Source organism: Eubalaena glacialis, chromosome 1, assembly GCF_028564815.1.
Source record: "Eubalaena glacialis isolate mEubGla1 chromosome 1, mEubGla1.1.hap2.+ XY, whole genome shotgun sequence".
NCBI classification, from domain to species: Eukaryota; Metazoa; Chordata; class Mammalia; order Artiodactyla; family Balaenidae; genus Eubalaena; species Eubalaena glacialis.
In genome coordinates this window covers 202044425-202063479 of record NC_083716.1, presented here as the reverse complement: position 1 = coordinate 202063479, position 19055 = coordinate 202044425, and the positions used below count along the sequence as shown (strand labels likewise).

General features: G+C 38.1%; 1 protein-coding gene across 1 annotated transcript in view; it reads left to right on the top strand.

Annotated features, from left to right (window-relative positions):
* PGAP1 (post-GPI attachment to proteins inositol deacylase 1) overlaps positions 1-19055 on the top strand; it is an 80614-nt gene that overhangs the window by 7848 nt on the left and 53711 nt on the right. The window contains exon 3 of the mRNA XM_061203659.1: positions 456-631. Within this exon, the coding sequence (XP_061059642.1) occupies positions 456-631 (176 nt within the window). The remainder of the gene's footprint in view (positions 1-455; positions 632-19055) is intronic.

The window sequence follows — 19055 nt, the reverse complement described above, 5'->3', positions numbered from 1 at the left end:
CATGACAAGATTTACTAATGATTGGATGTCATGTGTAAGAAAAAGAGACAAATTATGCATGAGTATTTACACCACTGTGATGAGGTGTAATGAGCAGACGTTTCTTGTAGGAATTTTCTCATTCTTAAAATCCTGAAGTGTGACAAAATTCCTATTTCTTATTCTTCAAGGAATCCTTCCTTCCCTTTTAGCTATTGTTTCCCCTACTGCAGGGGAAGCAGGTAGAGAATGAATGAACCATTCACGTTATACTTAACTTTAAAAAAATTACAGGATAAGACACACAATTGCTAAGTTGGTTTGTTTTTCTAAATTGCTGTTGTTAAGGATGTCACCCTGAAATAGGTTGTATTCAGAATGTGGGATAAAGTTATTTGTTAAGAGACTTTGAAGTAAGAATAGATGAAACTTTAAAAATTTTTGTTTAATGTGCACTTCACCTTTTTCCTCTGCAGTTCGTTCTATTGGCTCTATTGCACTTAGAAAAGCTGAAGACATTGACTTCAAGTACCACTTTGATTTCTTTAGTGTGAATTTCAATGAAGAACTGGTGGCACTATATGGTGGAAGTCTTCAGAAGCAGACCAAGTTTGTGCATGAATGCATTAAAACAATTCTCAAGCTCTATAAGGTACGAGATAATCATACAAATCAATAGTGATCAACCTATTGGTTTTTTTTTTTTTTTTTTTTTTTGGTTAAAGGGACTCAGCATATTTTAAATTATTTGTTTGTTTGTATGGAAGTTGAAGCAAAGGTGGCACAGAGGTTTTTTTGTGTGGGACTCTGTCGTTTTGAACTCAGTGGTGGGTTTTGAAGTTCAAATTCAATTTACAAGAAATCTTTCTTGTGAATTTTGGAAAAAAAATTTTTTTTACTTTATGTATAAATTAGGAGTGCAGTGCATTTCCTAAAGCCATTAGTATGGATTTCTGCTTCTAGTTTTGCCTAAATAACTGGTACTAGAGTAGACTACTTCCATATGTAAACAATTATAAAACTAGCCAAGGTATCTGAAGCACATGTTTTCAGGTGTTGGACAACCAAGTGGTAAAGGACTGTGATCACTGAAAGAGGGGATACATGTGAGGTGAGCTCCGTGAGTGCCCGGCTTTCTGCCTGGAAGCATTTTCCAGACCATGGGGTAAATTTTTAGAGGTCAAGCACAGCAAATTGATATCACTAAGCTGAAGAAGTCAGAGATCGGAATTTGGGACTACTGAAATGGCTAGATTTGTGGTCAGGTAGGAGAAAGAAGAGAACTAGGCAGAGACGGGAGCTCTAGAAATTTGAATCTTTCCGTCTTTGAGTGCTATGCTACATATGCACAGGGCAAGAAGCTACAAGGCAATAGCATACCAAGGAGGAAGTGGTGGGGTGTGTCTACTTCAGGTGCAAGGAATAAGGGGGAATATGTGTCCTTAGAGAAATTTAAAAGAGCAGTACAACAGACTCAAATTCATCTGTGCCAGCAATTCTAAACAGCGTCAGGGATAATTCTACTACCTACTAGGATAAGTCATTTCCTCCCTTGGTATACCCCTGTGCAAATCCTGGCAAAAACAGCTCATGGGGAATGGTGCATTGAATTGAGATTTGAGAGGCTACATGGTGCACAGGAGTTCTGACCAGCTAGTTAGAAAGACTTATCTGAACATTGGACATTCATTTGAGACCCAAGAAAGGACACGATTTAGGAATAGAGCTACTCTAGCCCTAAAATAAGAGCTACTCTAGGATCCACCTTAACAATGCTTCCATATAAGCCTCAAAAACATCAAAGTTAAGGATTTAGAATAAAAGATGCAAACAACAAGGGAACAGATGAGGGAGCTCAGTAGAGACATGGAAGCTATTAAAAAAAAAAAAGGACAGGGACTTCCCTGGTGGCGCAGTGGTTCGGAGTCTGCCTGCCAATGCAGGGGACACGGGTTCAAGCCCTGGTCAGGGAAGATCCCACATGTCACGGAGCAACTAAACCCGTGTGCCACTACTACTGAAGCCCGGGCCCCTAGAGCCCGTGCTCCACCATGAGAAGCCCACGCACCACAACGAAGAGTAGCCCCGGGGCTTGCCTGGTGGCGCAGCGGTTGGGAGTCCGCCTGCCAATGCAGAGGACACAGGTTCGTGCCCCGGTCCGGGAGGATCCCACATGCCGCGGAGCGGCTAGGCCCGTGAGCCACAACTGCTGAGCCTGCGCGTCTGGAGCCTGTGCTCCGCAACAAGGGAGGCCGCGATAATGAGAGGCCCACGCACCGCGATGAAGAGTGGCCCCCGCTTGCCACAATTAGAGAAAGCCCTCACACAGAAACGAAGACCCAACACAGGCAAAAATAAATAAATAAACTTATTAAAAAAAACAACTTGAAATGTGAAGCAATAGTTCTTAGAAATGGAAGACTCCAGGGACAAAACTCTTAAAAAAAAAAAAAAAAAAAGAGTAGCCCCGCTTGCCACAACTAGAAAAAGCCTGCGTGCAGCAACAAAGACCCAACGCAGCCATAAATAAATAAATAAATAAATAATGAACAAAAAGGAAAAATTGAGAACTGAAACAATAAAACAGAAATGAAAAAATTCAGTACATAGGCTTTAAGCAGGTTGAACACTGCAGAACAACGGATCATTGAATTTGAAGACAGGACAGTTAAAAACTATCCAAAATATGAAGCACAGAGGATAAAAGGATGGAAAGGACAGAGCCTCAGGAACCTGTGGGACAATACTAAGTAGGCTAACACATACATAACTGGAACCCCAGAAAAAGAAGAGAGAGAAATATAAGAGGAAAAAATATTCAAGGAACTAAAGGCCCCAAATTTACAATTCTGATTAAAATTTTCAACTGACAGATCAAGAAGGTCAATGAATGTCAAGCAGGATAAACACAGAATCACACCCAAGTTTATCCTAGTCAAATTGTTCAAAACCAAAGTAAAGAGAAAATCTTAAAAGCAGCCAGAGAAAAAAAGACTCTTTACCTACAGGTAAAACAATAAAAATTATCGCTGGTCTCCATCAGAAATAATGAAAGCCCAAAACAATAGAACATCATCTTAAAGGGTTTTGGAGGATGATGGGGTGGGAGGGGACTCTCAACTTAAAATTGCATATCTAGTAAAAATGAGGGCAAAATAAAGACATTGTCAGAGTAACAAAAACTGGCAGTTTTGTGATTAGTAGAAGGAAAGCAGGAAATAAAAAATTCCCGTTAGGTGAACGGCACAGTAATAATTGCTACAGACAAGATTCATCATGGGTGCTAAAATCAGTAGGTGAAAGTTTGAGGAGGAAAAGGATATTCACATGGTTTCACAGTATCTTTTCTAAAATATTTATTAACTACAAAGGGAAAGAACTTCACAATAAGAAACCTGGTAGACATCATCTTAACCAAGATTAACATTACCAGTAATAAGACATATTGATATCATGGATCTCCTGACGTGATGCACCATAGTTTCTGTGGCATTATTGTCAAAAATGCATAACCTCATTCTAATCATGGGAAAACTTCAAACAAACCGAAATCGAGAGACATGCTATAAAATAACTAACCAGTACTCTTCAAAAGCATCAAGGTCATAAAAAATGAGGAAAGACTGAAGAACTGTCACAGATTAGAGAAGACTAAGGAGAAATAACAATAAATGCAAGGTGGGATGCTGGATGGAACCCTGAAATAGAAAAAGTACATTAGTGGGAAAACTGGTGAAACTTAGGTTAGGTCTGCAGTCAATTCTGTTGCTGCACCAATGTTAATTTCTTGATTTTGATAATTGTATGGTTATATTAAATGTTAACATTGGGGGAAACTGAGTGAGAGGTATATGGGAACTCTCTGTGCTGTTTTTCCAACTTTTCTCTAATTGGTTCAAAATTAAAAGGTTAAAAAGTTTATTTTCAGTAATGAATTCCTTAAGAGGTTTATAATTTATTTAGAAGGAAAATATATACTAATGGTGAAAAGGATGGGAAGAGGAGTAAATAGAATTATTCCACTGCAGTAAGAAGTATAATATTAATTCATGGTAGATAAGTTAAGGCTGTATATTGTAATTTCTAGAGTAACAACAACAAAAAAGCAGATGTAGCTAAAGAGCAAATGGAGGAGAAATACAGGTATACCTCAGAGATATTGAGGGTTCGGTTCCAGACTGCTGCAATAAAGCAGATAAGACCTAAATATAAGGCCAGACACTATAAAACTCTTAGAGGAAAACATAGGAAGAACACTCTATGACATAAATCACAGCAAGATCCTTTTTGACCCAGCTCCTAGAGAAATGGAAATAAAAAAAATAAACAAATGGGACTTAATGAAACTTAAAAGCTTTTGCGCAGCAAAGGAAACCACAAACAAGACAAAAAGACAACCCTCAGAATGGGAGAAGATATTTGTAAACGAAGCAACTGACAAAGGATTAATCTCGAAAATATACAAGCAGCTCATGCAGCTCAATATCAAAAAAACAAACATCCCAATCCAAAAATGGGCAGAAGATCTAAATAGACATTTCTCCAAAGAAGATATACAGATTGCCAACAAACACATGAAAGGATCTCAGCATCACTAATCATTAGAGAAATGCAAATCAAAACTACAATGAGGTATCATCTCACACCAGTCAGAATGGCCATCATCAAAAAATCTAGAAACAATAAATGCTGGAGAGGGTGTGGAGAAGAGGGAACCCTCTTGCACTGTTGGTGGGAATGTAAATTGATACAGCCACTATGGAGAACAGTGTGGAGGTTCCTTAAAAAACTAAAAATAGAACTACCATACGACCCAGCAATCCCACTACTGGGCATATACCCTGAGAAAACCATAATTCAAAAAGAGTCATATACCACAATGTTCATTGCAGCACTATTTACAATAGCCAGGACATGGAAGCAACCTAGGTGTCCATTGACAGATGAATGGATAAAGAAGATGTGGCACATATATACAGTGAAATATTACTCAGCCATAAAAAGAAACGAAATTGAGTTATTTGTAGTGAGGTGGATGTACCTAGAGTCTGTCCTACAGAGTGAAGTAAGTCAGAAAGAGAAAAACAAATACCATATGCTAACACATATATATGGAATCTAAAAAAAAAAAAAAATTCTGAAGAACCTTGGAGCAGGACAGAAATAAGGATGCAGATGTAGAGAATGGACTTGAGGACACTGGGAAGGGGAAGGGTAATAAGCTGGGAAGAAGTGAGAGAGTAGCATTGACATATATACACTACCAAGTGTAAAATAGCTAGTGGGAAGCAGCTGCATAGCACAGGGAGATCAGCTCAGTGCTTTGTGACCACCTAGAGGGATGGGATAGGGAGGGTGGGAGGGAGACACAAGAGGGAGGGGATATGGGGATATATGTATACATATAGCTGATTCACTTTGTTATACAGCAGAAACTAACACACCATTGTAAAGAAATTATACTCTAATAAAGATGTTTAAAAAAAAAAGCAGATATCACAATAAAGCAAGTCTCATGAATTTTTTGGTTTCCCAGTGCATATAAAACTTATGTTTACACTATACCATAGTCTGTTAAGTGTGCAATAGCATTATGTCTAAAAAAATGTATGTACCTCAATTTTAAAGTATTGCTAAAAAATGCTGACCATCATTTGAGCCTTCATCAAGTTGTAGTAGTAACATCAGAGATCACGGATCACACAGCTCACCATAACAAATACAATAATAATGGAAAAGTATGAAATATTGTGAGAATTACCAAAAATGTGACACAGAGACAAAGTGAGCAAATACTGTTAGAAAATGGCACCAATAGATTGCTCAGTGCAGAGTTGCCACAAACCTTTGATTTGTAAAAAATGCAGTATCAGTGAAGTACAATAAAGTGAAGCACAATAAAATGAGGTATGCCTGTATTCAATCTGCAAGGAGGAAAGAACAGAAAGACAGATGAGACAAACAGAAAACAAATGGCAAAGTGATAGAGTTCAGTGCAACTATATCAATAATTACATTAATTGTAGATGGATTAAACACTCCAATTAAAAGAAAGATCTTGTCAGACTGGATAAAAAAAGCAAGACCCACCCAACTATATGCTAATCTGGATACTAGAAAGCAAAAGCCGCTTTAAATATCAAGATCCTGATAGATTAAAAGTAAAAGAATGGAAAAAATATACATACAAACAGATCGTATGAAAGCTGGCATGGCTATCTTAGTGTAGATTCTAGGACAAATGATATTACAGGGATAAAGAGGGACATTTCATGATAATAAGAGTCATCTCATCAACAAGGCAAAAGAATCTGAAGTGAGCATGCACTTAATAACAGAGCTTCCAAATTCATGAAGCAGAATCTAACAAACTAAAGGGAAAAATAGGTAAAACCACATTTAGAGTTGACAATTTCAACAATCCTCTCTCAGTAATTGAGGAAATAACTAGAAAATCAGTAAAGTATAGAAGATTTGAACACTGTTAACCAGCTTAACCTGTTGACATTTATAGAACACACCCAACAACTGTACAAACTGTGTTCTCTTTAAATGCATGTGGAACATTTACTAAGGTATGCCATATGCTAAGCCGTAAAACAAGTCTCAATTTCAGGGGATTAAAATCATACAGTGTTTATTTTCTGAATATAGCAGAATTAAATTAGAAATCAACAAGAAAAAGATATCTGGAAAATCCTCAAATATTTGGAAATGACTTCTAGATAACCCAGAGGTCAAACAAAATCACAGGTAAAATTTGAAAGTGTTTTGAATTGAATTAAAATGAAAACACATCATCAGAATAGGTAAGATTAAAGTAGTAGTTAGAAGAAATATAGTTTTAAATGCTTTTATTAGGGACTTCCCTAGTGGCATGGTCGTTAAGAATCTGCCTGCCAATGCAGGGGGCATGGGTTCAATCCCTGGTCCGGGAAGATCCCACATGCTGTGGAGCAACTAAGCCTGTGTGCCACAACTACTGAGTCTGCGCTCTAGAGCCCACAAGCCACAACTCCTGAGCCTGCATGCCTAGAGCCTGTGCTCCGCAACAAGAGAAGCCACCGCAATGAGAAGCCCGCGCACTGTAACGAAGAGTAACCCCCGCTTGCCACAACTAGAGAAAGCCCGCGCACAGCAGTGAAGACCCAACACAGCCAAAAACAAATAAACAAATTATAAAAATAAATAAATAGAGAAGCTTCGGAGCCGCGGAGGAGAGCGCAGCAACAGGGGTGCGGAGGGCAAAGCGGAGAGATTCCCGCACAGAGGATCGGTGCCGAGCAGCACTCACCAGCCCGAGAGGCTTGTCTGCTCACCTGCCGGGACGGGCGGGGGCTGGGAGCTGAGGCTCGGGCTTTGGTCGGATCGCAGGGAGAGGACTGGTGTTGGCGGCGTGAACACAGCCTGAAGGGGTTAGTGCACCACAGCTAGCCGGGAGGGAGTCCAGGAAAGGCTGGAGCTGCCGAAGAGGCAAGAGACTCTTTCTTGCCTCTTTGTTTCCTGGTGCGCGAAGGGAGGGGATTCAGAGCACTGCTTAAAGGAGCTCCAGAGACAGGCGCGAGCCGAGGCTATCAGCGCGGACCTCAGAGACGGGCATGAGACGCTAAGGCTGCTGCTGCCGCCACCAAGAAACCTGTGTGCAAGCACAGGTCACTATCCACACCTCCCCTCCCGGGAGCCTGTGCAGCCCGCCACTGCCAGGGTCCCGTGATCCAGGGACAACTTACCCGGGAGAACGCATGGCGCGCCTCAGGCTGGTGAAACGTCATGCCGGCCTCTGCCGCTGCAGGCTCGCCCCGCATCCGTACCCCTCCCTCCCCCCGGCCTGAGCGAGCCAGAGCCCCCGAGTCAGCTGCTCCTTTAACCCCGTCCTGTGTGAGCGAAGAACAGACGCCCTCAGGTGACCTACACGCAGAGGCAGGTCCAAATCCAAAGCTGAACCCCGGGAGCTGTGCGAACAAAGAAGAGAAAGGGAAATTTCTCCCAGCAGCCTCAGAAGCAGCGGATTAAAGCTCCACAATCAACTTGATGTACCCTGCGTCTGTGGAATACCTGAATAGACAACGAATCATCCCAAATTAAGGAGGTGGACTTTGGGAGCAAGATACATTATTTTTTCCCCTTTTCCTCTTTTTGTGAGTGTGTATGTGTATGCTTCTGTGTGAGATTTTGTCTGTATACCTTTTCTTTCACCATTTGTCCTAGGGTTCTGTCCGTCTGTTTCTTTTTGTTTTGTTTTTTTTTACTTAAAAAAATTTTTTTTCTTAATAATTATTTTTTTATTTTAATAACTTTATTTTATTCTATCTTTATTTTATTTTATTTTATTTTATCCTCTTTCTTTCTATCTATTTTTTCTCCCTTTTATTCTGAGCCGTGTGGATGAAAGGCTCTTGGTGCTCCAGCCAGGCATCAGAGCTGTGCCTCTGAGGTGGGAGAGCCAACTTCAGGACACTGGTCCACAAGAGACCTCCCAGCTCCACGTAATACCAAATGGCGAAAATCTCCCAGAGATCTCCATCTCAACACCAAGACCCAGCTTCACTCAACGACCAGCAAGCTACAGTGCTGGACACCCTATGCCAAACAACTAGCAAGACAGGAACACAGCCCCATCCATTAGCAGACAGGCTGCCTAAAATCATAATAAGGTCACAGACACCCCAAAACACACCACCAGACGTGGACCTGCCCACCAGAAAGACAAGATCCAGCCTCATCCACCAGAACACAGGCACTAGTCCCCTCCACCAGGAAGCCTACACAACCCACTGAACCAACCTTAGCCACTGGGGGCAGACACCAAAAACAACGGGAACTACGAACCTGCAGCCTGCGAAAAGGAGACCCCAAACACAGTAAGTTAAGCAAAATGAGAAGACAGAGAAACACACAGCAGATGAAGGAGCAAGGCAAAAACCCACCAGACCTAACAAATGAAGAGGAAATAGGCAGTCTACCTGAAAAAGAGTTCAGAATAATGATAGTAAAGATGATCTAAAATCTTGGAAATAGAATAGACAAAATGCAAGAAACATTTAACAGGGACCTAGAAGAACTAAAGAGGAAACAAGCAATGATGAACAGCACAATAAATGAAATTAAAAATACTCTAGAAGGGATCAATAGCAGAATAACTGAGGCAGAAGAACGGATAAGTGACCTGGAAGATAAAATAGTGGAAATAACTACTGCAGAGCAGAATAAAGAAAAAAGAATGAAAAGAACTGAGGACAGTCTCAGAGACCTCTGGGACAACAGTAAACGCACCAACATTCAAATTATAGGGGTCCCAGAAGAAGAAGAGAAAAAGAAAAGGACTGAGAAAATATTTGAAGAGATTATAGTTGAAAACTTCCCTAATATGGGAAAGGAAATAGTTAATCAAGTCCTGGAAGCACAGAGAGTCCCATACAGGATAAATCCAAGGAGAAACACGCCAAGACACATATTAATCAAACTATCCAAAATTAAATATAAAGAAAACATATTGAAAGCAGCAAGGGAAAAACAACAAATAACACACAAGGGAATCCCCATAAGGTTAACAGCTGATCTTTCAGCAGAAACTCTGCAAGCCAGAAGGGAGTGGCAGGATATACTTAAAGTGATGAAGGAGAAAAACCTACAACCAAGATTACTCTACCCAGCAAGGATCTCATTCAGATTTGATGGAGAAATTAAAACCTTTACAGACAAGCAAAAGCTGAGAGAGTTCAGCACCACCAAACCAGCTTTACAACAAATGCTAAAGGAACTTCTCTAGGCAAGAAACACAAGAGAAGGAAAACACCTACAATAACAAACCCAAAACATTTAAGAAAATGGGAATAGGAACATACATATCGATAATTACCTTAAATGTAAATGGATTAAATGCTCCCACCAAAAGACACAGACTGGCTGAATGGATACAAAAACAAGACCCGTATATATGCTGTCTACAAGAGACCCACTTCAGACCTAGGGACACATACAGACTGAAAGTGAGGGGATGGAAAAAGATATTCCATGCAAATGGGAATCAAAAGAAAGCTGGAGTAGCAATTCTCATATCAGACAAAATAGACTTTAAAATAAAGACTATTACAAGAGACAAAGAAGGACACTATATAATGATCACGGGATCGATCCAAGAAGAAGATATAACAATTGTAAATATTTATGCACCCAACATAGGAGCACCTCAATACATAAGGCAAATACTAACAGCCATAAAAGGGGAAATCGACAGTAACACAATCATAGTAGGGGACTTAACACCCCACTTTCACCAATGGACAGATCATCCAAAATGAAAATAAATAAGGAAACACAAGCTTTAAATGATACATTAAACAAGATGGACTTAATTGATATTTATAGGACATTCCACCCAAAAACAACAGAATACACATTTTTCTCAAGTGCTCATCAAACATTCTTCAGGATAGATCATATCTTGGGTCACAAATCAAGCCTTGGTAAATTTAAGAAAATTGAAATCGTATCAAGTATCTTTTCCGAACACAACACTATGAGACTAGATATCAATTACAGGAAAAGATCTGTAAAAAATACAAACACATGGAGGCTACACAATACACTACTTAATAACGAAGTGATCACTGAAGAAATCAAAGGGGAAATCAAAAAATACCTAGAAACAAATGACAATGGAGATACGACGACCGAAAACCTATGGGATGCAGCAAAAGCAGTTCTAAGAGGGAAGTTTATAGCAATACAATCCTACCTTAAGAAACAGGAAACATCTCAAATAACCTAACCTTGCACCTAAAGCAATTAGAGAAAGAAGAACAAAATATCCCCAAAGTTAGCAGAAGGAAAGAAATCATAAAGATCAGATCAGAAATAAATGAAAAAGAAATGAAGGAAATGATAGCAAAGATCAATACAACTAAAAGCTGGTTCCTTGAGAAGATAAACAAAATTAATAAACCATTAGCCAGACTCATCAAGAGAAAAAGGGAGAAGACTCAAATCAATAGAATTAGAAATGAAAAAGGAGAAGTAACAACTGACACTGCAGAAATACAAACGATCATGAGAGATTACTACAAGCAACTCTATGCCAATAAAATGGACAACCTGGAAGAAATGCACAAATTCTTAGAAAAGCACAACCTTCCGAGACTGAACCAGGAAGAAATAGAAAATATGAACAGACCAATCACAAGCACTGAAATTGAAACTGTGATTAAAAATCTTCCAATAAACAAAAGCCCAGGACCAGATGGCTTCACAGGCGAATTCTATCAAACATTTAGGGAAGAGCTAACACCTATCCTTCTCAAACTCTTCCAAAATATTGCAGAGGGAGGAACACTCCCCAACTCATTCTACGAGGCCACCATCACCCTGATATCAAAACCAGACAAAGATGTCACAAAGAAAGAAAACTACAGGCCAATATCACTGATGAACATAGATGCAAAAATCCTCAACAAAATACCAGCAAACAGAATCCAACAGCACATTAAAAGGATCATACACCATGATCAAGTGGGGTTTATTCCAGGAATGCAAGGATTCTTCAATATACGGAAATCAATCAATGTGATACACCATATTAACAAATTGAAGGAGAAAAACCATATGATCATCTCAATAGATGCAGAGAAAGCTTTCGACAAAATTCAACACCCATTTATGATAAAAGCCCTGCAGAAAGTAGGCATAGAGGGAACTTTCCTCAACATAATAAAGGCCATATATGACAAACCCACAGCCAACATCATCCTCAATGGTGAAAAACTGAAACCATTTCCACTAAGATCAGGAACAAGACATGGTTGCCCACTCTCACCACTATTATTCGACATAGTTTTGGAAGTGTTAGCCACAGCAATCAGAGAAGAAAAAGAAATAAAAGGAATCCAAATCGGAAAAGAAGAAGTAAAGCTGTCACTGTTTGCAGATGACATGATACTATACATAGAGAATCCTAAAGATGCTACCAGAAAACTACTAGAGCTAATCAATGAATTTGCTAAGTAGCAGGATACAAAATTAATGCACAGAAATCTCTTGCATTCCTATACAGTAATGATGAAAAATCTGAAAGTGAAATTAAGAAAACACTCCCATTTACCATTGCAACAAAAAAAATAAAATATCTAGGAATAAACCTACCTAAGGAGACAAAAGACCTGTATGCAGAAAACTATAAGACACTGATGAAAGAAATTAAAGATGATACAAATAGATGGAGAGATATACCATGTTCTTGGATTGGAAGAATCAACATTGTGAAAATGACTTTACTGCCCAAAGCAATCTGCAGATTCAATGCAATCTCTATCAAACTACCACTGGCATTTTTCACAGAACTAGAACAAAAAATTTCACAATTTGTATGGAAACACAAAAGACCCCGAATAGCCAAAGCAATCTTGAGAACGAAAAATGGAGCTGCAGGAATCAGGCTCCCTGACTTCAGACTATACTACAGAGCTACAGTAATCAAGACAGTATGGTACTGGCACAAAAACAGAAATATAGATCAATGGAACAGGATAGAAAGCCCAGAGATAAGCCCACGCACATATGGTCACCTTATCTTTGATAAAGGAGGCAAGCATATACAGTGGAGAAAAGACAGCCTCTTCAATAAGTGGTGCTGGGAAAACTGGACAGCTACATGTAAAAGTATGAAATTAGAACACTCCCTGACACCATACACAAAAATAAAGTCAAAATGGATTAAAGACCTAAATGTAAGGCCAGACACTATCAAACTCTTAGAGGAAAACATAGGAAGAACACTCTATGACATAAATCACAGCAAGATCCTTTTTGACCCAGCTCCTAGAGAAACAGAAATAAAAACAAAAATAAACAAATGGGACCTAATGAAACTTAAAAGCTTTTGCACAGCAAAGGAAACCATAAACAAGACAAAAAGACAACCCTCAGAAGGGGAGAAAATATTTGCAAATGAGGCAACTAACAAAGGATTAATCTCCAAAATTTACAAGCAGCTCATGCAGCTCAATAACAAAAAAACAAATAACCCAATCCAAAAATGGGCAGAAGACCTAAATAGACATTTCTCCAAAGAAGATATATAGATTGCCAACAAACACATGAAAGAATGCTCAACATCATTAATCATTAGAGAAATGCAAATCAAAAGTACAATGAGATATCATCTCACACTGGTCAGAATGGCCATCATCAAAAAATCTAGAAACAATAAATGCTGGAGAGGGTGTGGAGAAAAGGGAACCTCTTGCACTGTTGGTGGGAATGTAAATTGATACAGCCACTATGGAGAACAGTATGGAGGTTCCTTAAAAAACTAAAAATAGAACTACCATATGACCCAGCAATCCCACTACTGGGCATATACCCTGAGAAAACCATAATTCGAAGAGTCATGTACCAAAATGTTCATTGCAGCTCTATTTACAGTAGCCAGGACATGGAAGCAACCTAAGTGTCCATCATCGGATGAATGGATAAAGAAGATGTGGCACATATATACAATGGAATATTACTCAGCCATAAAAAGAAACAAAATTGAGCTATTTGTAGTGAGGTGGATGGAGTTAGAGTCTGTCATACAGAGTGAAGTAAGTCAGAAAGAGAAAAACAAATACAGTATGCTAACACATATATGGAATCTAAGGAAAAAAGAAAAAGTCATGAAGAACCTAGTGGTAAGACGGGAATAAAGACACAGACCTACTAGAGAATGGACTTGAGGATATGGGGAGGGGGAAGGGTAAGCTGTGACAACGTGAGAGAGTGGCACGGACATATATACACTACCAAACGTAAAATAGATAGCTAGTGGGAAGCAACCGCATAGCACAGGGAGAGCAGCTCGGTGCTTTGTGACCACCTAGAGGGGTGGGATTGGGAGGGTGGGAGGGAGGGAGATGCAAGAGGGAAGAGATATGGGAACATATGTATATGTATAACTGATTCACTTTGTTATAAAGCAGAAACTAACACACCATTGTAAAGCAATTATACTCCAATAAAGATGTTAAATATAAAAAAATTTAAAAATAAAATAAAATTAGGCAACTATAAAAATAAATAAATAAATAAATAAATAAATAAATAAATAAATAAATGCTTTTATTAGAAAAGAACAAGTTTTAAAAGCAATCATCTAACCTTCCAACTTAAGAAGCTAGAGAAAGAAGAACAAAGTAAACTCTAAGTAGAAATAAGGTAACAATAAAGATGAGAATGGAAATCAGCTAAATAGAAAACAAACAGTGGAGAAAAATTGACATGAATGGCTGATTCTTTGAAAAGATGTGTAAAATCGATAAACCCATAGATAGACTGATTAAGAAAAGAAAGGAGGGGACACAAATTAACAATATCAAGAATAAAAGAGGGGACATCTCTGCAGAGCCTACAGATACTAAGAAGCTATTAAAGGAATGTTATGAAAGACTTTATGCCAATAAATTTGACAACTCAGATGAAATGCACAAATCCCTTGAAACATAAATTACAAAACAGATACAAGAAGCAACAATGTCTGACTAGCTCTATATCTGTTTAGAATTTTTTTGAATTTGTAATTAAAAATCTTACTGCCAAGAAAAACCTAGAGCTAAATGACTTCAGTGGCGAATTCTTTCAAACATTTAAAGAGGAAATAATACCCATCTTACACAAACTTAGAAAATAAGACAACAACACTTCATTTAGGAAACCAGCAAACCCTGACTATCAAAATCAGACGATGAATGACAGTTGTTTGAAAAGAAAATAAAGACCTCATATCCCTCATAAACATAGATATAAAATTCTAAACCAAAAAAAAACAACAACAACAGAAAAAAGGGACTTCCCTTGTGGGGAAGTGGTTAAGACTCTGCCTTCCAGTGCAGGGGGCACGGGTTCACTCCCTGGTTGGGGAACTAGGATCCTGTATGCCGCACAGTGTGGCCAAAAAATTTTTTTTTGAATTCTAAACAAAAAATTAGGCTATCAAATCCAGCAGTATTTTAAAGTATAATACATTATGACGAAGTAGGATTTATCCCAAGAATGCAAAGTTGGTTTATATTCAAGTATCAATCAATGTAATTCATCATAGGATCATCTAAATAGATGAAGAAAACTCATTTGACTACATTCAGCGCCCATTCATAATTTAAGGAAAAAAAACATAAAACTCAGCACAGTGGGAATGGAAGCAAACTTCCTCAAGCTAAGGAATTACGAGTATCATGCATATGCGTAGTATTATGGAAGGAAACAAGCTGTATTAAGTTAAGGACCATTTATGTATCGATTTTGCTGGATAAGATAAATACAATGTGATCATAAAATGAGATTTCCATAAATGTTATTCACAATAAATAATCAAATGTCTTTAATGTTGTATACAGACGGTTTTTTCCTTTCTTCATTTTTCAGCTTCTGTCTCCTCCCACCATCCCTATTCAACATTGTACAGAAGTCCTAGCTAGTGCAATAAGGCCAGAAAGAGAAATAAAATTAATAAAGATTAAAAAGGAAGAATTAAAACTATCTGTAATCACAGATGACATAAGTATACAGAAACATTTAAAGGAATTTACAGAAAATTTTTAGAATTCATAAGTGAATTTAGCAAAGTCACAGGTAAATGGTCAATATTCAAAAGTCAATGAACAAATGGAAGGTAAAATTTTGAAATGCATTTACAGTAGTATACAGAATAAATTCTTATGGATAAATTTAATGAAAGATGTGCAATATCTGTTCACTGAAAACTGCAAACCTTGCTGATAGAAATTAAAGAAATCCAAAATAAATTAACAGACCAACTTTATGGATTAGAAGATTCAAGATTAAGATGTAAATTCTCCCCAAACAGACCAGTAGATTTAATGCAATACAAATCAAATACCAGCAGTTGTTTTTTTAAAAAACTGATGAGCTTATGTGGAAAGAATCAGAAAGACCAGTCTTGAAAAAGAACAAAGTTGGAGGACGTGCACTGCCTGATTCAAGACTTAACTGTAAAGCTACAGTAATCCAGGCATTGGTATTCCTGTGTATCTTGAAAATGAAATTTAGGCATCATGTTTCTTTGCATAAGCCAGCGTTTTAAAATTACTTCGACAGCAATTATTTTTTAGCTTAAATCTACACTTATTATAGAATGAAATGAGCCATAGGATGAAACAGGACTTTTTATGTATCTGATATTTATTGGATAAGATAAATAAGATGTGATTACAAATTGAGAATTATTTCCATAAATGACTTTCACAATAAACAATTGTGTCTTTAATGTTATATACTAGGTAGTTTGTTTTCCTTCTCTATTTTTTGTTGTCATGTTTTCTCTAACAAATACATACTAAATTTATAATAAAACAAACTTTCTTTAAATTGAGGCTTTTAGAGAGTAATATTTCTATTACAAGCAAGTACAGTAGGGGTTAGAGACAATTGAATCTTGTTGAATGGATACGAATTGGGTGTGGGAAAGTGAGAGGACATTTTAGGTAGAGAAAACCACATTCATTCATCATATGAGTCTGCATGCAAATATAGGAATGAATAAAACAGAAGTCCAAACCCTCATGAACCTTATGTTCTAATAGGGAGAGGCAGACAGTAAACATCATAAATAAGAAAAATACATACTATCTTTTATGGTGATAAATGCCAGGAAGAAAAGTAAAACAGGAAAAGGAGATAGGGAGTTGAGGGTAGAAGACTGCAATTATAAATAAGGGTACCCAGTGAAGACCTCCAGACAGTTTAATACAAATTAAGGACATGAGGGAGTAGCCCATTTAGATATCTGGGGAAAGTACTCTAGGCAGAGGAAACAAATATCTGAGGCAAACACATGTGAACTGTATTTGAGGAAAAACAAGGAATCTGGTATGGCTGGAACAGACAGTGAGTTAGTAGAAGGAGAGTTTGGGGTGGGGTGGGAGGCAGATTATAGAGCCTTGTAGGCATTTTAAGAATTTTGCCTTTTATTTTAAATGATATGGAAAGCCACTGGAGGTTTTTGAACAAAAGAATGACATGTTCTGTTTTAGGTTTTAACAGTGTCATTCGTTATGCTCTTGAGCATAAACTGAAGGGATGTAAAGGTAGAAGCAGAGAGACCAGTTAGGAAGCTTTTGCAATAATTCAGACAAATAATTGTGATTTGGATCAAGTTGATAGCAGTGGAGGTGATAAGAAATGGTCAGATTGGTGTAAATCTTAAAGGCAACAGGATTTGCTGGCACATCAGGTATGGAGGGGTAATGTGAGAGAAAAAGAAGAGTTAAGGATGACCCAAACTAGAAAAACTAAAAGGATTGAATTATCATTAACCAGGATGGGGGGAAATGTAGGAAGAACAGATTTGAAGGATATTAAGAGTTTAGTTCTAGACAGGTTCGACTTAAGGTACATACTAGACATCCCAAGTGTAGCTAGCATGCAATTGGAGTTTAAGCTTAGAGTTCAGGAGAAGAGGTCCTGTCTGGAGATAATAACTTGAAGATTGACAGCATTTGATAGAGCCATGAGACTGGATGAGATCACTAATGGATTCAAGATGTGAAAGAAGAGATCTAAGGACTGAGGTCTGAGTCACACCAGTATTAAGAGATGAGGGGAGATAAGAAGGAACCAGAAGGAGACTAAAAAGGAGCAGTCAGTGAGGTAAGGGGAGAACGAGAAGAGTATCTTGTCAAGGAAACCAAGCAAAGCATTTCATAGAGGAAGAAATGATCAACTATGTCAAATGCCATTGATAGGCCAAGTAAGATGAGGATTGAGAATTGATCATTCGATTCCTTGGTGACCAGATAAGAGCAGTTTTTAAAAAGTGTTGGGGAAAAGCCTGATCAGAGTGGGTTTAAGGGTGTATGAGAAATTGGAGACAGCGAGTACTGTGTAGACAACTGTTTTCGAAGAGTTTTACTGTAAAGAGGTATATAGAGAAAGATGTGGTCACTAAGGAAAAGTAGAAGCAAAAAGAGAGTTGTTTCTATTTTTAAGGGAGAGTAACAGTATATTTATATACTAGTGAGAATGATCTAGTAGAGAGGGAGAAACAGTGATGCAAGAAGAGAGTGAGAAGAATTGCCAGAGTGACGTATTGTACTTGAGAAGGCCAAAGGGAATAGGTTTCAGAGCACATCTGTACGGTTTGGCTTTTGCTAAGATCAGGTATGTATTGGGGACCACCAAAACCATCCCCAGGCTCGATGTTCTCCAGGAGGACTCACAGGACTCAGCATATAGTTGTACTCATGGTTATGATTTATTACAGTGAAAGCAAAATCAGCAAAGAGAAAAGGTACATGGGGTGAAGTCCAGAGAAACTAGGTGCAAGCTTCCCAGTGTTCTCTTGCAGGAAAGTCACACTGGATGTGTTTAATTCCTACAGCAACGATTGTGACATGTATGAAATGTCATCTACGAGAGAAACTCATTAGAGACCCAGTGGCCAAGGTTTTTTTATTGAGGGCTGGTCACCTAGACACCCTGTGCCTCTGCCTTCCATGTACCAAAATCCCTACCAGAAGGATGAAGGTGTTCAACATAAACCATGTTGTTTACAAAACAGTTCTAGAACAATGAGCTATTCTATCATTTAGGAATGATGAGAACCCTCCCAAAATCTATGGTCCCATACTGCAGCCCAGAGCCAACCTTGAATGCAGTCTGTTCTAAGGAGGGCAGTCTCAGGCCTATTCTGTTAACTCTTTTCTGCACAAGGCCCAATTTATTCATAGTAACAGGAGAAGAGGCATAGATGAAGGATCAGTGTGGAGGGTGATGAGAAGTTTGGTAGTAGAACTGAGGATACTATGTGGAGACAGAAAAGATTTTTTAAAAAGAAAAACTTACTTTAATAATAAAATATGTAATTGTCAGTGAATAAATGTTGTGGAATGCTGGCTTCTTTTTAAACCCAGGCACACAATAGAGAAATAATTTGATGAGATAAGATATATCAATATGATGAGGTAGTACATTGCTGTGGCAGTTGTAACTGTTCTGGCTTTTTTGTGCTATTTCCATTTTCAAATAAATGATTTGACTTTATATATCCTATAAAATCTAATATTCTGGTATACACCAAATATAAT